Below are 22,316 nucleotides of genomic sequence, written 5' to 3'. Positions count from 1 at the left end.
CGAAGAAAAGAAGAGCGAAAAGAGTGAATGGTTGTTACAAATGTGCTCGATGGACCTGTAACACACGATGCAAATCTGTGGGGTTTACGTCCATAAATCGAGAAGATAAAATTAGTTTCATAAAGGATGGACTGAGTAAGGAGTCTTTGGATGATATCCGATTGACTCTTGAGACGCATCCATGTGGAATAGTGCAAAGAGAACTTCTTGCTTTATGGACCCAGTTCAGAAGTGACCATCAACGCTATAGTCTTGGGAATCTGACTAAAAACGACCCTGTTTGCCAATCTATAAGAAAATTGGATGGGAAGCTTATCCCCGCTTCATAGAAAGTGCTTAAGCCGTTTCTGGACGTAAAACCAGAGGAAGATGTGAGCCACAATCACAACTACTTATACATACGCATGATTTTTGTTTGTATTTATTTCTTGTTGAATTGTTGTATAGCTACTTTTGATCGCCAAACTTCTTTTCAGGACATACAAAAGGAACAAACATGGAAGGCCAGTTAGTTCGTCGAATCAATACCATATGTGTACTTTGTGGCTCTCAACTTGGGAGCGATATTTGTTACGCACTTGCAGCGAGCGAACTTGGTAAAAAATTAGGAGAGAAAAAAATTAATTTGGTATATAGAGGGGGAAGTCGTGGATTGAATAGTTATGTTTCACAAGCTGTACATCTTGGAAATTCATCTGTGGTAGGTATAATGCCAATCCCTTTAGCTGAACCACATATTTCCGGGATTACACGCGGTCAACTTATAGAAACGACTTCTATGTCTGAGCGCATGGCTTGTAAGATTTATCAGTCAGATGCCTTCATTGCTTTACCAGGAGGTTTTGGAACACTTGAAGAAATCTTTTGTATAATCTCCTGGGCCAAGAGTAATCTCCATACCAAACCTATTGGACTTTTAAATGTTAACCATTTTTTCGATGGGTTACTCTCTTTTCTTGATCAGGCTGTGGACCAACAGTTCATTTCTCGTTCAGCAAGAAAGATTCTCATTTCTGCATCCACCATTGATAAGCTGCTAGAGAAATTACATACTTATGTTCCACAGTACGATCCTCATGAGCCTCGGATAGACTGGTCTAAGGCAATTAGTAACAAGCGCCAAAGGGGTCCGATTAATTTAGATTTATCACTGTGAGAAATGCTCTTTATTAAGATGGCTGAGTAAGGAGTACTTTTTGTACTCTTGAGACGCATCTAGTTATTGTACAACTTGCAGAATTTTTCTTGGTTGTGTTCTTTAAAAAAAAAAAAAAAAAAAAAAAAAAAAAACAAAACTGTGGAATGTTGTTAGCAAAGTCTTTGATAAGATGGCTGAGTAAGGAGTACTTTTTGTACTCTTGAGACGCATTTTGCTTATCTTATGACTTGCATGAAATTTTTATTTTGGTGTGAAAATATAAATATATATATATATATGGTGTGCTCATTTGTTGTTTAAGTTTTAGCAGTTCACAGCAAAATGAACTTGTGGAGTTACAGGTATACCTAACAACCCTAATTTATTACTGCAATTCAAGTTGGGGGGTGTAAGGTTTAGTTATGAATTATCTGGTTCATATTTAACTGTGAGTTTGCTATTGCTAGTTTGTAGTCTTGTGTGAATTGATTATCTTTATCTGCTCTTATTAAAAAAAAAAAAAAATTGTGTTTCAAATAACGCTATTCCTAAAGTTTTGAAGTTATGCACTGATAGCCGGTTAAGTTTGCAATACGAAACATGGATGCATTGATTTCTTATTTGAAAACGTATGTGCATTAGAATAAGTAATTTGCATTCATCGGGGATTCAAAATTTAAAAATTGGTTATCGGTCATAAAGTCAAAGGTAACAGTAATTAGCTGATTAGTACATTGTATGATCCCTCAACAGAAGTGGAGACTATTACCCAAGTAAGTGTTTGAGCCTAATAACCATTAATTCTGAGTGAAATAATACTTACTCTAAATATGCTCTCTTGTTTATCTTATCTTTTCAATGGCTTCAAAATATCAATTCGCTTTGAATGTCTAGTATGATAGCGGATGAATTTGACTGGTTTCAAACTTCGACTTAGATGACTGAGAAGCATGATAGGGGGATCAATTTCTTTCAGTTTGAGCCTATTAAACCTTTTTCTTTCTTTAAATTAACCTCCCTTGCTATCCCATTTGAGCCATTTGTAGTACAATTTCTTTCGTTACTCTCGGTTAACCCATAACCATATGAATTTTATCCAACCTGGTGTGATTTTGGGAATTAATCTGTCTTTCTATTTTCATATTTAAAGAGAAAAAGAAAAAAAAAGAGAAAAAAAAAGAGAAAAAAAAAAGAAGAAAAAGAAAAAAAAAAAGGGGGCAAATTCTCTTAGCTATTCAGCATAACTGTTTCAAAATAAATGCTAAAAAAAAAATCCCGACACACCCTTTGCACACTCTACATTTTCTTTGACAACCCGTATTAACCTTATAGCCCCATTACAACCCAGTCTGGTCCTTGTTGATGCTATAAATCATGTGATCTCAGAATTCGAGTTTGGAGTAGGGAATCATGTTTAAATTCAGAAGTTACTCATCTAGAGCATTATTCCAATCATGAAGCTATGTCAATTTCCATGTTCTTTCATGAAAATACGTTCCTTGTATTTGGGATGGCACCGAGTTTTGAACTTGTTCTGCATTTACTCTTATAACGGTGCACCCCCTTGTGTGTACACCTGAGGAATCCTTTTTATTGGAGAGAAAATTCATAGTGAGATTTGAAGTCAAAACTTTGAGGGAGTAAGTCTGTGTGTTGGTTATCCTAATTTCTATTCCTGAGATTGTATGACCTTTAACCAAAAATCTGATTTAGAATGCTAAATTACTTATTCGATTTTATGCATTTTGGTTTCAAATTTGAAATTTTTACATTCATATAGTTATTGTGAATAAAGTTTGGCAGGTGTATAGTCTGATTGCTAAGGGACTAGCAATGTTTAAGTTGGGGGGTATGATTAGTGGTTAATTTTGTAAAAATTTTGTTATAATTATACCCTTCTTTCGATCTTAAATATGGTTTAAATTAGATATTAATATATATTTTATGGTTATATGTAAATTTAAATTGAAAGATGAATGAAATGAAGTTCTAAAGTAAATAATAATAATATATAAAATTATATATAATACATATATATCATTATATGCATGCATGTAATATATATATAATATAATCTAATATATATATGTGCCATGTGTAATACATATATATAATATATAATTTATTAATAACATTAAATTATTTTTATTTTTATTTTTTTTAGGCATGAAGAATTCAAGCCCATGAAGACTTAAAGTCCATGAAGAATTCAAGTCCATGAAGAAATCAAACCCATGGAGAAATCAAATCTATGAAGAATTCAAATCCATGAAGAAATCAAACCCATGAAAAATTAAAGTCCATGAAGAATTCAAGCCCATGAAGAATTAAGGCCCAATTTGAGCAACCCATGGAAAATATTATTTGGAGAAGGCCTAAGGATTATTTTTAATCCTAATGAAGATTAAAAACCAATTTATAGAAATCTATTTTTATTTTTTATGTGAGAGCTTTATTAGGTGTGTTTTTTAGCTAAAATCCATTTAACTATTAGGTGGATATTATAGCTAAAATCCATTTAACTTTATGAGTGCTTTATTAGGTATGTATTTTAGCTAAAATCCATTTAATATTAGGTGTGTATTATAGCTAAAATCCATTTAACTTTAAGTGTGTGAGTGCCCATTAGATATAATTATGTCTAATTGAATAATTGAAATTGTGTGGTTTGTATTGCATCTTGTGGCCTATAAATAGCTCACTTGATTGCATTTGTAGGTGATTATTATTCTTGAATAAAAGTTTAGTTGTTTCCTTATAATTCTCTCTTTGAGAATTGTTCTTGTTCTTTCTCATTTTCTTTAGTACTTTCTCTTATAATCTTACTTTTTTCTTTCTTCTTTTAAATTCTTATGTCATTTATTATTACTTTATTATTCACCGCCTAAATGGCCAGTTAATTTGTGCCTTTAAATTTCTGCAATTTTAATTCTTGTCATTTAATTATTCACCGCCTAAATGGCCGGTTAGTTTATGCCTTTAAATTTCTGCAATTTTAATTCTTGTCATTTAATTATCCACCTCCTAAATGGCCGGTTAGTTTATGCCTTTAAATTTCTTGTCATTTAAATTCTGTTATTTAAATTACGTCATTTAAATTTATGTCAATTAACTTTCAAATAAAAATGAGTAGTTAAATCTAATCTTGGGTTAAGGCAATGACAGTGTCCAACGCCAATGATTCCCAAAGAAAGTTGCGCTTTAAATAAGTAACATTAATTTAAATTTCAGTATGAGTGTGTATTAATTATTAAAAAATCACTAGGTTTGGATTGGAGCGTAAGTCTAACTTAGAGCTTTCATGCCATGTATGAGAGTTACTAGAACTGGAAACGCTATCATACCCAAATCCGGATGATTAATTTAGTTGTTTTGTATATTAATTGTAATTGAATTTATGGTAGTTGCTTAAATTAGAATCCCGCATATCATGTATGGGGATTGCTTAACCTAGAACTATCATCATCTCTAATTGCATTTAATAACAAATCCTCATATCTGAAATTAAATTAATGTTGCTAATCTTTTATGCTAAAATTTGGGAATCAACGGGTTGGTACTGAAATTGTCTTAACTCAAGCACTATCCAAATTCATATTTTTACGTTTAATGTTTATTTCAATTTTTGCCTTACTTTATTTTCTAGTATCTGTTGTCTAAAAACAAAACCATAAAAAATCTTGTTGTCCATTTGTCCAAATGCGTGTGCGTGTGTGTGACATTCTTTTTCTTTTGCCATAAATAAATCTCTCAGTGGACGACCTGGATTCATCCAGAAAATATAAATATAAATTTGGACTACAACTGCACTCGTACACTGGCGAGTATAAACCTCTCACTAAAATAAAAAAAATATAAAAATTTTATTATGATTTGTTTTTATTGTGTTTTAATTGCAGGGTGAGAGTGCAGTCACTGGTGAAAATATTGGATCGCCAAGATCATCAATTATGGGATAAGGTCATTCCCATGGTGAAAGTGCAATGGAGTTAACACTCAGAGCGGGAAGCGACGTGGGAAATGGAGGAGAAAATACGGGAGAAATATCCTTATTTATTTGAGAATTGTGGTTAATTTTGAATGTTTATTTGTGATATAAATGATTGTTCAAAAATTTCGAGTTCGAAATTTATTAAGAAGGGAAGATTGCAACATCCCGATATTTAAAAAAAATAATCATTAATTTATATATTTGAAATGATTTATTTATGATTTATTAGTGATTTTATAGGAGTTGGTTTAGTATAAAGATTAATCTTTACAAATATGTAAATAAGGAGCCTTGTAGCTTGGTGGTTACTTACTCCTAAAACAAGGAGGTAGGTTGTGGGTTCAAACCTTGGGGAGTGAAATGTTAGAATTTATTTTTTTAGCAAATGGAGCTAGTATTAGTATATAATTAATTGGTGCATATATATTAATAAGAAGGCTTGTAGATGGAGTGGTCACACACGCATTTGCAAAAGAACAATAGGTCTTGGGTTCGAGATTTGAGAGGCAATTGCAAAATATTTTTAGAGGGCGCAGGGCCATGCGGGCCCACAAGTGCATGCGACAATGTGCGGGTGCGCGAGGAAGCACTGGCGCGGGCTGGCATAGGGCCATGTGCGGCCATGTGGGGTGGGGGCAACGTGTTAGCCAATCACACGCTGCCACATGGCAATTTAGTGGGCTGGTTTGTCTGCCATGTGAGTTTGGGTTGAAGAAATAGGCTAGTGCGTTGAATAAATAATAAGAGAATCAGAATAATTAATTCAAAAAAAGATGGACATAATGATGGAATTAGGTGAGGATTTAATTATATTTATATTAATCTTAAATAAATTTCCTATAAATATGAGGGATTGGAGATTCGAGAAATTGTTTAAGAGAGAGATTGGAAGAAAGAAATAATCAATGTGAGTTAAGTATGAAATTGGATAAAAGTTAATTTTTAGTAATATATTCTTTTATCTTATTGTGTTTAATTTTTGTTAGAGGATTTCGAGGCGTGCATTCGTGATTTTTAATAGATTAAAGAAATCTTTCAGGGAATGTAGTAAATACTATTACAGTAAGGGTTTATATGTTTTATGTGCTAATTATTCTGTCATGACTTGCATATGATGATAGGGGAATGCCTAACCTTGAGGCTATGATTTGGGGCTAACGAAGCTTGTGTTAGGGGCCTGGGGAAAATCATATGAGGTCACCAAGAGTTTGAGATGGATGAAGTGGACGGGCCTTGTATACATGATTCATTCCATATTTTTTTTATGTTTTTCATTAATTTATGATTTTTTTATTTTATATATTGCTTTTACTGAGTCGTAGGACTCACCCCTTATCACTAACCATATAGATGGCTCGGGTTCTAGAAAGGGAAAATTGATAATGGTGGATGCATTGTCGGTAAATGCAGTTGATGAGTCATGAGAGGAATTTTGATATTTATGGGTTTATTTAGTGCATTATCATGTTTTTTATTTTATGTGTGTAGAACAAATAGATCCTGTAGTGAAATTAGAATTTTTACTATTTACTAATAAATTATAGATTTTATGTAAATTTGCTCTTATGATCTCATCATGTCTTTGTAACAGTTATGAGAATATCAAACGAGTAGCCCAATCGGATTTGAGTGCCCTCCGTTGCTATTTTTCTTTAGGGGTTGGTTCTCTGCAAGCGAATGCGGTAGAACCTAGATCCCACTCAAGGCACCCTAACTTGTAGGGGCATAGCTGACCTTTAAAAATCTAACTGGTGGTCGTGGCTATAACCGTGGGTTACGATGACACCCCGAATGTGGGATCGACGACGCTATATACATATCCCCTTGGAATCTCCCTTAACCCATCGATGTGGGATAAAGAAAACACACACACACACACACACACACACTTACACTCACACTCAACAATCCCCTACATGAGTATAAGTGAACTAAAACAAACAAATCGACATGATATCACAGAGAGCAAATAGACAAGTTATGCATCAGATAAGGTATTTTTTTAACTTGAACCTTTCTTAGTTAGTATCCATCGAACTTACCGGATAAATTGTGAAGGCAGCTCTTGAACTATCATTCATATGGTAAATCGAGACAACAGACAACAAACATCACACATAACTCATTTTATACCTTTGAGTTCTATACGGTTATGTCCATTTTGATCTTGAACAACATCCTAAATTCATGAGAGCTCTAGAGAACCCAAGCCATTTAAATAGTTCTCATAGAAACGACTCACTTCTACTCTCATATAGATAAAAATTGATTAAGAGTATTTTATCACTACTCCTCTTGTACCAAGATATCAATATTACCTCTAACACTATAATGCCTTGTATTTTGGAATAATAGTAATTAATCCTAGAATTAAATTGTTGATGGTTTTATCTGATCGAGGATCTTTATGGAGGTATAAAAATTTACTTGTGGAATTGTGGAAGGAAAAATATGATAATAAAAAGTGATTTTGGGTGGTTTATGGGAAATAATCTATTTATGGTTTACTAATGATTGGCGAACTTGAGAAATAATTAATAAATTTTTGGGGATTAAGATAATTTCTTATTTAGGAATTGGAGGAATTTTTGAAAAAGTTTTGGGGCATAAGTGAAATAATGAAAATTGGAGCAACAACACTATAAATATAAAGCAAGTGCAATATTAATTGAGAGTGATGGCTAGCGCGGATAGTCGTGAGCGAGAAGGCTGGGGCGAGGTCGCGAGATTAAACCCTAGCCAAACGCCAAACGACGCCATTTCAGGGCACCTGGTAGCGCCCATGCGCACACATGACCCTTGTCATGCCACATGGCAGTCGTTGGGGCTACCTTTGCTATTGTCCACCAAAGCCTATTTTTTTTCCAGATTTTGATGCAATTGCACCCTGTGAGATTGAGGAATGAAATGATGTTATTACAATAAATGGGATACCAAATGATAAGCTTTGGGGTGAGTAATTTAAGCAAAATCATGGCAAAGATTCGCAGTGAACTAAGCTACAAATTTGAGTATAAATAGAAGAGTTGTTGTGAAATTGATATCAAGGGAAACAAAGGCAAAGAGACTTTGGAAGGAGTTGGCTGTGAGCTTAAGGAAGAGATTTTGGCAGTGTGGTAACTCTCATTAAACAATTTAGGAGAAATACTTTGTTTAGTAATAAGTTAATTTAATAGTTAATTTAGTGGGTTAATGAATTAATTTGGCATATTGTCCCACTTAACGGCCCGGCAACGTGGTTCACACAATCCCTTCGTTAATATGATTGGCCTATTGTCCTGCCTATCGGCTTGGCAATGCAGTTCGCACAATCCCTTTATCAATACGATTAACCCGTTGTCTTGCCTATCGACCTAGCAACGAGATTTGCACAATCACTCCCTAAAAAACGACTGCCCTGTTATCCCGCCTAACAGCATGACAACGTAGTTTGTACAATCCCTTCGTCAATATGATTGGCCCACTTTCTTGCTTATCGATCCGGCAATGCAATTCACACAATTGATCCCTAAAAAATGATTGGCCCGTTGTCCCGCCTAATAGCTTTGCAACGCAGTTCGCACAATCCCTTTATCAACATGATTAGCCCTTTATTCCGAGTAATAGCCCGACAACGCGACAAGGACCTTCCCATCTTGAGTGATTGGCAATGGTTTAGGAAACTTTTTTACTCTTCCATTTCACCTAAAGGCAAAAAAAAAAAAAAAAAAAAAGTAGAGGGCAATTGTTGTACCACCTACGAAAAAATGGAATTTTTTGAAGCAAAATAATTTGTTGTACCACCTACAGAAAAATGGAATTTTTTGAAACAAAATAATCTCTGAACAAGACCTTGTGGCAATATGCCTTAAGACAAATCATCTCAGTGTAACAAGGCTTTGTGGAAAAAGGACCTTGTGGTAGTGTGCCTTAAGACGAATCATCTCGGCACTAATAGGGCTTGTGGCAATGCGCCTTAAGAGAAATCATCTCGACATAACAAAACCTCGTGGCAAAGGGACCTCGCGACAATGTGCCTTAAGATGAATCATCGCAGCAGAGTAAACCTTGTGGCGGAGATGGGTCTTATGGCAAAGCCTAAGTTTTCTCTCGACAAAGCCAAGCACACTGCACCAAGCACCCTAGCGACAATGTGCTCCTACATGGAAAGTGACTGCACTCTCACCCTGCAATTAAAACATAATAAGAACAAATCATAATAAAACTTTTATATTTTTTTTTTATTTTAGTGAGAGGTTTATACTCGCCAGTGTACGAGTGCAGTTGTAGTCCAAATTTAAATTTATATTTTCTGGATGAATCCAGGTCGTCCACTGAGAGATTTATTTATGGCAAAAGAAAAAGAATGTCACACACACGCACACGCACACGCATTTGGACAAATTGGCAACAAGGTTTTTTTATGAGTTTTTTTAGACAACAGATACTAGAAAATAAAGTAAGGCAGAAATTGAAATAAACATTAAACGTAAAAATATGAATTTGGACAGTGCTTGAGTTAAGACAATTTCAGTACCAACCCGTTGATTCCCAAATTTTAGCATAAAAAATTAGCAACATTAATTTAATTTCAGATATGAGGGTTTGTTATTAAATGCAATTAGAGATGATGATAGTTCTAGGTTAAGCAATCCCCATACATGATATGCGAGATTCTAATTTAAGCAACCACCATAAATCCAATTGCAATTAATACACAAAACAACTAAATTAATCATCTGGGTTTAGGTATGATAGCGTTTCCAGTTCTAGTAACTCTCATACATGGCATGAAAGCTCTAAGTTAGGCTTACGCTCCAATCCAAACCTAGTGATTTTTTAATAATTAATACACACTCATACTGAAATTTAAATTAATGTTACTTATTTAAAGCGCAGCTTTCTTTGGGAATCATTGGCGTTGGACACTGTCCTTGCCTTAACCCAAGATTAGATTTAACTACTCATTTTTATTTGAAAGTTAATTGACATAAATTTAAATGACGTAATTTAAATAACAGAATTTAAATGACAAGAAATTTAAAGGCATAAACTAACCGGCCATTTAGGCGGTGGATAATTAAATGACAAGAATTAAAATTGCAGAAATTTAAAGGCATAAACTAACCGGCCATTTAGGCGGTGAATAATTAAATGACAAGAATTAAAATTGCAGAAATTTAAAGGCACAAATTAACCGGCCATTTAGGCGGTGAATAATTAAATGACAAGAATTAAAATTACAGAAATTTAAAGGCACAAATTAACCGGTCATTTAGGCGGTGAATAATAAAGTAATAATAAATGACATAAGAATTTAAAAGAAGAAAGAAAAAAAGTAAGATTATAAGAGAAAGTACTAAAGAAAATGAGAAAGAACAAGAACAATTCTCAAAGAGAGAATTATAAGGAAACAACTAAACTTTTATTCAAGAATAATAATCACACTTACAAATGCAATCAAGTGATCTATTTATAGGCCACAAGATGCAATACAAACCACACAATTTCAATTATTCAACTAGACATAATTATATCTAATGGGCACTCACACACTTAAAGTTAAATGGATTTTAGCTATAATACACACCTAATATTAAATGAATTTTAACTAAAATACATACCTAATAAAGCACTCATAAAGTTAAATGGATTTTAGCTATAATATCCACCTAATAGTTAAATGGATTTTAGCTAAAAAACACACCTAATAAAGCTCTCACATAAAAAATAAAAATAGATTTCTATAAATTAGTTTTTAATCTTTATTAGGATTAAAAATAATCCTTGGGCCTTCTCCAAATAATATCTTCCATGGGTTGCTCAAATTGGGCCTTAATTCTTCATGGGCTTGAATTCTTCATGGACTTTAATTTTTCATGGGCTTGATTTCTTCATATGTTTGATTTCTTCATGGATTTGAATTCTTCATGGGCTTGAATTCTTCATGCCTAAAAAAAAATAAAAATAATTTAATGTTATTAATAAATTATATATTATATATATGTATTACACATGGCACATATATATATTAGATTATATTATATATATATATTACATGCATGCATATAATGATGTATATGTATTATATATAATTTTATATATTATTATTATTTACTTTAGAATTTCATTTCATTCATCTTTCAATTTAAACTTGCATATAACCATAAAATATATATTAATATCTAATTTAAACCATTTTTAAGATCAAAAGAAGGGTATAATTATAACAAATTTTTTATAAAATTAACCACTAATCAGAAAGGTCGGGCCTTGCGGCAAGGATAAGGCTCGCAACCAAACCAAGCCTCATGGCAAGGCCAAACCTTGCAGTAGTGTGCTCTAAGACGCATAAAAAGAAGGCCTCATGGCATAGAGAATTGCGGCTGAAGCCTTGTGGCAAGAGCGGGCGTTGCAAGGGAGCTTGGGGCAGGGAGCCTTGCGGCAAAGAGTCGTGCGACATAAGGGCAATGGTGTTTCATGGTGGCTTATGGCAAAGGAGGTTTGCGGCAAAATGGCTCTCGATAAAGTAGCTAGTAGTAATGAGCCTTGTGGGATATGAGCAAAGGTGTTGCACAGTGGCTTGCGACAATGAGGCTTATAGCAAAGGGTTGAGGCGTTGGATGGTGGCTCGGGGCAAGAAGGTTAGCGACAAGAAGGCTTGTGGTAATGTGGCCTTATGGCCAAGGACCTTGTGGCATGGTGATCCTCGCGACAAGGGCCTCCTCTCAGCAAAACCAAGACCCCTACTCAACAACTGACAAGTGTCAACACCTAACAGCCTTGGGAATTGCACCCTATAAATACGCAGGTACATGACATTGAAAATGACTTCCAAATTCGATAAAATTCTGACACATTAGCTACGTTTTTAGGGTTTTTTTGTTAACAATTATCTTTATCCGGTACTGACTTAGGCATCGAAGGGTCATCACGGTCGAGGATTCCCGCAAGCCTTCTAACCCATTTTCAAGTATCAACAGGGTAACATTCTTGCGCAAGTTCCTTGAGGCGAACATCCTTGCGGCGAAAACCCTTGAGGCAGATATCGTTGCTACGAACATCCTTGTGGCGAGATCCTTGAGGCGAACATCCTTGCAGCAAGATTCTTGTGGCGAAAATCCTTAAGGCGAATATCCTTATTCAAGATCCTTGAGGAAAAATTCCTTAAGGCAAATATCCTTAAGACAAACATCTTTGTGGCAAAATTCCTTGAGGCGAACTTCCTTGCGGCAAGATCCTTGTGGCAAAAATCTTTGAGGTGAATATCCTTACGGCAAGATCCTTAAGGCAAACATCCTTGTGGTAAAATTCCTTGAGGTGAACTTCCTTGCGGTAAGATCCTTAAGGAAAACATCATTGTGGACAATTCCTTGTGGCAAAATCTTTTGTGGCGAACGTCCTTGCGATAACTTTCCTTGTGGCAACCTTATTTCATTAGACACCAAACTCAAATGCCTACAACAGTTGGTCCCACGTCATAAAATCTAATTGTTGTATTTTTCGTAACGACAATCACTAAATCCTTCCAGTACCAGTGGATACCTCGTATAATTTAGTCCATAGTCAAGTATGTACTTTAAGTATCTAAGTACCATAACTAGTGTAACCCAATGATCATGTCCATGATTATTCATGTATCTTGCTAACCTACTTACTGAGTAGGTAATATCAGGTCTTGTACAATTTATTATGTACATCAAACTCCCAATGACCCTAGAGTATTTTAGAGGAGATACATCTTCACCATTATTCTTTTTCAACTTAGAATTTAGATCAAATGGAGTAACTGTTGGCTTACTCTCATAATGACCATATTTTCTCAACACTTTCTCTATATAGTGCGATTGAGAAAGTATATATCCTTCAGAATTTCTTGTTATTCAAATTCTAAGAATAATATCAGCGAGACCAAGGTCTTTCATGTCAAAATTAGAATTCAGCATCTTCTTTGTGGATTCTATAACACTTCTGTTAGTGCCTACTATCAACATATCATCTACATACAAGCACATAATGACACATTCAAGATTTATGTTTTTAACATAAACACATTTATTACACTCATTTATCTTAAACCCATTTGATAGCATAGTATGATCAAACTTCTCATGCCATTGCTTGGGTGTTTGTTTTAGCCCATAAAGAGCCTTTATCAGTTTACAAACTTTCTTTTCATATCCCTTTACAACAAACCCTTCAAATTGTTCCAAATAGATTTCTTCCATTCAAGAATGCAGTCTTTGCGTCCATTTTGTGAATTTCCAAATTATGTAAAGTTGCAACGATAATCAACATCCTTATAGACGTGATTCTCGTCACTGGGGAATAGGTATCGATGAAATCTTAGTCATTTTCTAACGATAACCTTAGCTACTAAGCGAGTCTTATATTTATCAATAGTGTCATCAGCCTTTAATTTTCTTTTGAAGATCTATTTACATCCAATTGGTTTACTTCTAGGAGGTAAAGTTCACCAATACCTATGTCTTGTTTTGCATAATGGATTCTATCTCACTATTGATAGTTTCTTTTCAATATGGAGCATCAGATGACAACATAGCTTCATTAAAGGTTTGAGGCTCATCTTTTAACATATAAGTTATAAAATTTGGTCCAAATGAGGCGACTCTTGGCTATTTTGCTTCTTTTAGGTTCAATTTCATTTTCTTGATCATCTTGACCTTTCAAAGAACTTGCTTTATAATTCATTTTGGTACCACCATTATTATGTCTTTCTTCCTTAAAAGGAAATATATTCTCAAAGAACTCAACTTCAATAGATTCCATAATGGTATTGTTATTAATATCAGGAATTTCTGATTTTACTACTAGAAACTATAGGTCGCACTATACAAAGCATAGCCAATAAAAACACAATCAATAGTCTTAGGTCCAAGTTTAGTCTTTTTTGGTAAAGGAAATTGCACCTTGGCTAGATACCCCCACACTTTGAGGATTTTGTAGGAGGGTTGTTTCCCATTTCACACTTTATAAGGAGACTTGTCAATCTTCTTATGTGGAATTCTATTCAATATTAGATTTGCAATAAGCAATGCTTCCCCTCACAAATTATGGGGCAAACACGAACTATTTTGCATGCAGTTAACCATATCCTTTAAAGTTCGATTCTTTCTTTCAGCTACACCATTTTTTGTGGTGTATGAGGTGTTATTGTTTGATGGATTATACCATGAACCTCACAGAACTTAGAAAGATATGATGATTCATATTCACCATATCTATCAGATCTCAACACTTTTACTTTTTTTCCAAGTTAATTTTCAACTTCTGCTTTATATATTTTGAAAGCATTTAAGGTCTCATCTTTATTATGTAATAAATATACATAGCAATATTTATTACAATCATCAATAAATGTGACAAAGTATTTTTTTTTCACCTATAGTAGGAGTATTTTTCATGTCATAGACATCACTATGAATTAAATCAAGTAATTCGTCATTTCTTTTCCACAGGTGGAAACAACTTTCTTACAAACTTTGATTCAACACAAACTTCACATTTGTGTCTTGTATCAATGCTAAAACTAGGCAATAGTCCTAAATATATCATCCTTTGTAAAGATCGATAATTGACATGCCTTAACCTTGAATGCCTTACATCACACAACTCAACAATATAAATAGAAAATGTATTTTTATTATTAATTTTAGGAACTTGGGCTAATACATTAAGTTTAAACATTCCATCATGCATATAGCCCATTCCCACATATATACCCCTATTTGTTAGAGTAAATTTATCTTACTCAAATACAAGCTTGAACCCATTTTTGTTTAATAGGATTCTAGAAACTAGATTCTTTTGAATTTCAGTCTCATACAAACATCAGTGAGGGTAAGTTTTTTACCAGATATCCATTTCAATAAGACCTTGCCTTTGAACTGAGACGTATCCCCACAAATATGCCTCGTGACCCCAATGTCAATCCACTAGCCCTTGTTGTCTGAAACCATGCAGACATCAGAGGCGACCTTAACAAAGTTGTCATCTTCCATCACATTGGCCTGACTAGGCTTGGTTTTGCGTTGGTAGTTGCCAAAGCTTTGTCCCTTCTTGTGTGTACAATCAGTAGCTCTATGACCCGTCTTTCCACACACCCAACAACTGCCTTGGATGCATTTGTTAATAGCATTATTCTTAGGACCCAAGTGCTCATTTTTCTTCTTAGCTTGTTGCCTCTTGGGTTGGGACCTTGAAGCCTCAACTATGTTAGCCCTAGCTTCAAACTTGTGAGATATTTTATCTCTATTTATGTTATCCTCTTCAATGTAGAGTCTAAGAGCTAGATCCTCCATGGACGACTCTTTTTGCTTGTGCTTGAGATAGTTCTTGAAGTCTTTCCACGAATGTGGAAATTTCACAATCATAACAACGACTTGGAATGGTTTATTAATGACCATTCCCTCACTGTGCAAATCATTAATAATGACTTGCAACTTTTCCATTTGGTTAACTACCAACTTGGTATCAACCATCTTGAAGTTTAAAAATTTCCTCACAAGAAACTTCTTGGTGCCGGCATCCTCTAACTTGTATTTTTTGTTTAAAGCTTCCCACAGTTGCTTAGACATTTGATAGATAGTGCAATAAACATTATACAGTAAGTTTGCCAGTCCACTCAATATATAGTTTTGACAAAGAAAGTTAGAATACAACCAAGCCTCCTTGGCAGCTTTAGTCTCCGTAGTGATGTTTTCCTCAAGAATGACCAAACACTCCTTAAGTATGTGAGTTAGAATCAACATGGTGAGATAAAATATCATTTTTTGTTACCATCTCTTGAAGTCCTCGCCGTTGAACTGCTGTGATTTTTCAACATGAGGAGTCGCCTTGGCGACAGTCAGTCCGACAACAATAGCAATGGTGGTAGCAGGAACAGTGGTCGAAGTAATGGCTAAAACAGGGGTCAGAGCAATAGCAGAGGCAGAGGGTATATTATCAGCAACAATAGTGTCGGTGGCCATTGCAATTAGTATCTGTCTTCAAATTATTGGAATTATTCGCAATATTTTATGTATACAACAAGGATAATACAACAATAAATTGATGAACATTGCAACTGTTATTGTCGGAAATGATTTACTAGAACGACAGAGGGACAAAAACGACTGAGTCACGCATAGGTGTTGTCTTGAAGATAGAATCATCCTGCACCAGTGGCACGTAGACTCTGGTGACTGTCTCAGCAGGATTAAATGGTCATCTCTGGTGGATTAGTAACCTCGAAGAATCGGAGCAGGTAGAACTCTAATAGGTACTTGCTTTCCGGGTGTGGGATGGGATTGGGACTGAAGGACTTGATACAATTAGGGATGACATATGTTGAGAATCCCAATCAGCAAACTGGTTGGAGTAAAATCCGAAAAAGCTGATCGGATTACAAAAATAATATTAAAATAAATATTGGGTAGCAAAAATATATTATTATTATTATTATTTTGAATTGAATCGAACTGACCAGAAAAACGACTGCTTGAGCATACAAGCAAGGGCTTGCCTGCTTGCAAAATCTGACTGCCCTTTGAGACCCAAACTCATGTACAAAAGAGGGGTATATATCCTCTTAAAATCTCCCTTAATCCACCGATATAGGATAGAGAAAATACACACACACTTACACTCACACTCAACACCTTTGTCGATCTTCCACTATGAACATGACCATCATCTCTAAACATGTTCACTTGCTATTACATTGATTATTTCGAACATCGCAAATCATCAGATGATTGTTTCCATCAATGGCGAGGGGTTGTGTTATATTTCAAAATTTTATAAAATTTTAGAATATTAATTTTGGATAGTTAAGTGGTTATGAGAAAATAATTTTTTGAATTATTTCCTAACTAGAAGTTGTAAAAATTGGATTCAAAATAAGATAATTGATAATCTAATATTATTTAACCTTATGAAATAGTGGGACTTGAATATTTATTTAATTTAGTAAATACGTGAGAAATTAAATTGATATTGGATATGGTAAAGTAATTAACTAAAATAATGGTTGAATATGTAAATATGTAAAAAATGTGTGAAATTAAGAACTGGAACGCCTGATCAAAGAAGCTAGTTAAAATGGTAGGTGGACATATATATATATATATATATGAAGAAAAAACAAAACTAAAATATATATATAAAGAAAAAGATAAAAATAATATAGGGAGAGAGAAAAAAACAGAAAACATATATAAAAGAGAAAGAATAAGAAAAATAAAAATAAAATTTAAAATATATATAGACATGGTGGAAAGTACCTCGTGACCCCTTTTCACCAACGTTGCTCCTAACGAGGAATAACTATCTTTTAAGTAACCTTTTTTAAAAGGAGATTGATTGGAAGCCATATTTCATCGACTTCAAAAGGAGTTTTTGTCAAAAAAAAATAAAATAATAAATAAATAATTTTTTTTACTAAACTAGTATTTGTTAAAATAAGTAAGATAAGTTATAATACTTTCTAAATTAATATATGAAATGATCAAAATAAGGTTGAGAAATAGTATGAGATTTTTATCAATCTGTTTGTTAAATTTTTTGGAATATATTAGAAGATATATATATTATTTTTTTTCTTATTTGTAATGATCAAGATAAATTTATGTGGAGGGAGAGAGAAAAATTTATCTAAAAAAGTTCATATAAGAAGTCACATGATTTTTTTTCAAGGGTCGCTATATAAATTTAACAAATATAATGAAAAAGAATTTTTGTTTAGAATAATTTTTATATCTCACTTTTTTTAATCTATATCTTAATTAATAAGTGCTACTTAAATTGAAAAAATAATGGGTAAAAGAAAAAAAATCTTTTATCTTATTAGCAAGTTAGTTTTAGGAGGTAAAGTAGGCACCATACTTGGATAATTTATAAAGAATCATACTAGATGTACAATCATTTTGTATATTTTGACTACATAAGAGGGTATTATGACTAAAATACTCTGCGCCTCACATGCGCCTCACTCGCCTCTATGCGTCTAATGGGGTTTTTTTTGTCATTGGTACACCTTTATGTAACCTAAAGAATACACAAAGATGTACCAATAATATTTTTCGCTTATAAATAGGAGTGGAAAGATATTTTTCACCCTTAAAAAGAAAGGGGTGATCTCAAGTCCTTGGTGACTAAACATGAGGATGAGATCAAGGTGAGAAGAATAGAAGAAAGAACAGGCTTAGTGAAGAAGAAGAAGAGGAGGAGGTTATAAATCTTTTTACAGTAAATTAAGGCAGGGGGTATGAGCAAAATTTTCATATATATATATATAGAGAGAGAGAGAGACGTTGGAGGGAATTTATATTTTTGTAAATTTTTAAACTATATACGTTTCATTTTGATAAGATTTTGTATAAAAAAAATTTATATAATAATATATAAATCATTGATAAGTTGAGATGTAAAGTAACTTTTTTATAAATGTTTTAAATGAAAAATCGACAAATGTCTATATTTAATAGTATTTATTGTTTGGCTTAAAGCGAAGTTTCTAACATATTCTTAGGTCATCAACTATATATTTACAAAAATTATACTGTAATGTTGAAAAGGATTTTTTTTTTTTTTTTTTACATTTAGTTATAAATTTCCTTATAAAATCCATTTATTTAAAATAAAACACTAGTACAAACCAATATGTTTTGACAGCTTATTGGGAATGGTAGATATTGTATTGAATCACAAGAAAACTTAAACAAGTCTAATCTCTAGAAAACTTGGTTCCACTCAATTTTTTTTGAAAAAAAATATATGATTCGTTTCATGCAATTGAGTAGTATAGCCACTTGATTAGACCAACTAACTTAGAGTTAAATTTGAGAAACTCAAATCTTAATAATAAATTTTGGATATAATGTGTCTAATCGAATCGAGTGAATTTTTCAACAAGATATGATTATCATGTCTCATCGAATCGAGTGAATTTTTCAATAAGATATGATTCTCATAAAAATGTAGAGAGTTATTTAAATATTCTAAATAAAGAATAATAAGAATGATGTTGCAATGATTAACTTTATTTCAAATAGCATTATATGAAATTGATATTTTTACATAAGGTTATTTTATGATTTTTCTTGTTGTTCTTAATTTTTCATGAATTTTGATGATGATTCGAGTATTTTAAATATTTGATTTTGATTGGATATTGAATAAAAATTATATAAAAAAATTCTAAAAATCTTTTTAGCTTAAGGGTGCACTTTAGACGATTTAAAAAGAGTATAAAATGGTAATAGTATTAAGATTTGGTCTAAATATATTAAAACTCGATTATTAATTTTAATCGTGATTTTAAAATAAATGATTGCATTTTTTCAAAAGAAGGAAGGATAAGCATTAGATGAACTGAGGAGGAAGAAAAAAATTCCCCTAATTTCTAATTTAGTAACAAAAGCTTAAAAAGTGAGTAATTAGAGGTTAATTCTGGTGTTTATATCCTTCCCCCCGGTCTGATTCCCACCGCCACCGATTTGCACTGCCAGCGGTGTCCTTTCGGTTCCATCCGTCCCAATAACTCCATCTTTCGATTCCTGCCCATTTTCGATTGCACCCCACTGATTTGCCATTTCCCTTTTTTGTTCTTAATTTTAATTTTTTGATCAGCTTAATTCATTAATTTTGGTATAATATAATATATCTATATTTTTATCTATAAATTATAATTATGATGGTTGGTACCATAGATTATGAATAAATTATAAAACCCAAAAAATTAGAAAACATTTTAAAATTAAAATATATCTTTTGTAATTAAAAATTTTTAAAAATGTTTTTATAATCAATGGGTAAATTAGTCATTTAGCATTTTACATCAAGTAATATCTTATTTCGTCAAACATGGAATAATTATTACCTCAGATAATTAAAACAGTAATATTTAATTTTGTCACCATTTTATGTAATTATTAACTTTATTTAGTCACCATTTGATTAAAAAATGGTTGTTTCCATGGCTCCCCAGCTTTGGATCTCTACGACGACGTTCTCAATCTCCACCACCACCAACCCATCTGTATTCTGGGCAATTATTAATTGATTCTACATATTATGCATATACACATTTATTTATATATGTGTAAAAATATATAAAAATATAAATAAATTTCATGGATCTGGTCCAGATCTGTAAATCCAGATCTATAATATCTAATTTAATTATAAATGAAGATAGAAGAAGGGAGAGGGAAAGAGAAACCCTGGGTGGGTGGGTTGCCAAAGCCTATTATTTCCAATTGACCAACGAACCACTTCTTTTATGAATTCATTAACCATTACAAAGCTTAGCTAAATTCATCCATATTTTTTACTCAAACCAAATTTCAAGATATACAACAAATTTACATTCTTTAATGATAGAATATATAATAATTAAAAAAAATTACAGAAAGTGGAGAAAATAATAATGGAGTGGAGAGTAGAGTGCAAGATGAGATGAGGCCGGCCGGCTGGCTTTGTTGCAGCTCAGCCTGCCAAGGCATGGCATGGCATGGCATGGCATCAAAACCCACCTGTCGTCACACCACCAAGTTGACACCTTTCCAACACCCCCCCTTTTTTATCATTTACTTCATTACCCCCCTATTATTGTATTATTATATTTAACCCCCCAAACCAAATAAAAAATTCCCAACTTTTTTTCCCCATTTTATGTAAACAAATGCACTCGCCTCACTCCTCCTCTCTCTCTCCTCTCTCTCTCTCTCTCTGTGGATTCTTCTGTTTTCTCCGTCAACGGATGCCGCAATGGAGAAAGGCGAGGCCTCGTCAACGGCGGAAGACCCGTGGCTGGCGGAGGGAACTACCACCGCTCATCACCTCACCCCGCCGCCAGGTCTGACCCAGGACGAGTTCGACGAGTTGAAGTCCCTCATCGCCGAGTTCCACGCCTACCCACTCGTCTCCGGCCAATGCTCGTCTCTCCTCTCGCAACGTATCCACGCGCCGCCCGACGTCGTCTGGTCGGTCGTCCGGCGCTTCGACAAGCCCCAGACCTACAAGCATTTCATCAAGAGCTGCGTCGTGAAGGAGGGATTCGAGATGATCGTGGGATGCACGCGGGACGTCAACGTCATCTCCGGGTTGCCGGCGGCCACCAGCACCGAGCGGCTAGACATACTGGACGACGACCGGCATGTCACCGGGTTCAGTATCATCGGGGGGGAGCACCGGCTGCGGAATTACCGGTCCGTCACGACGGTGCACGGGTTCGAGCGTGACGGCAGGATCTGGACCGTCGTTCTGGAATCGTATGTCGTGGATGTGCCGGAGGGAAACACGGAGGAGGACACGCGTCTGTTCGCCGACACGGTGGTGAAGTTGAACCTGCAGAAGCTGGCGACGTTCTCTGAAGGGTTGGCCCGTGACGGTGACGGCGGCAAATCACAGGTGATGTGAATAATGATCAATCTCATACAACAAGAGTTTACACAAGACAAGACGACCGGCAAGAAACAAGAAGAGAAAAATCTGGGATTTTTAGTTTAGTTTTGTTTTTCCATTTTCAGTGGCTTATAATTTGAGGGTTGAGAACCCCCCCCCCCCCCCCCCCCCTCCTCTCTCTCTCTCTCTCTCCCCCCTCCTCCCTCCTCAATTTCCTTTCTTTTCCGTGGCGCTGGGTTGTACTCTTTCTTCTTCAGCTCTTGGAATCGACCTGAAATGACTGGACTGGCAGTCTGGCACATTTGGTTGTGAATGACGTGTACAAAATCAAGAAAGAAATGTTGAAATTCGGGTCAATGGTGTAGTTTATCTTTCTTTGGTGGTGAAAAACTGTAATTTTTGTTTTTGCTGATTCCTAATCAAATTATGGGTAATGGTATATGTAAAACAAATGAGTGGAACTCTTCAAATTTGGTTTTGTTTGGTTGTTGGGTGTAAGGATGGGCTTAGATTAATAAACTGCATATGTATCTGCAGAATTAGAAAGAAAAAGCTAAAGTTGTAGCTGATATGATATCTGTCATGGCTTGGGATTGGGATTGGCATGTGGGAGGCTGGCTGAGGTGGGTTAAGAGCCGGAAAGTGGTGGTGTCAAAGAAAAACAAAAGATTGCCAAAAACAAACAGGGAAAAGGTATTGGAATCAGGGGCAATTGGGGCTGCCACTTTGGTCCCTACTACTTAAGAAGCCTAATATAACTTGCCTTGTGTATCTCAGTTGACTGATTGTCTTCAGATGGAA

At 34.3% G+C, this 22,316-nt stretch overlaps 1 protein-coding gene across 1 annotated transcript; it reads left to right on the top strand.

Moving 5' to 3' along the window:
• The first annotated feature begins 20,791 nt into the window (after positions 1–20,791).
• Positions 20,792–22,013, top strand: LOC127812485 (abscisic acid receptor PYR1). The gene has a single exon (XM_052352883.1). It carries the CDS (start codon positions 20,880–20,882, stop codon positions 21,528–21,530), a length of 651 nt encoding a protein of 216 aa, XP_052208843.1. The 5' UTR covers positions 20,792–20,879; the 3' UTR covers positions 21,531–22,013.
• Positions 22,014–22,316: the final 303 nt, after the last annotated feature.

This window comes from Diospyros lotus, chromosome 11 (genome assembly GCF_014633365.1).
Source record: "Diospyros lotus cultivar Yz01 chromosome 11, ASM1463336v1, whole genome shotgun sequence".
In the NCBI taxonomy this organism is placed as follows: domain Eukaryota; kingdom Viridiplantae; phylum Streptophyta; class Magnoliopsida; order Ericales; family Ebenaceae; genus Diospyros; species Diospyros lotus.
Note: the sequence above shows the minus strand (reverse complement) of the source record. Positions and strands in the feature narration are given on the sequence as shown.

Excerpts from the sequence above, each read along its gene's own strand:
- LOC127812485 (XM_052352883.1), top strand. The coding sequence starts at position 20,880 with ATGGAGAAAGGCGAGGCCTCGTCAACGGCGGAAGACCCGTGGCTGGCG.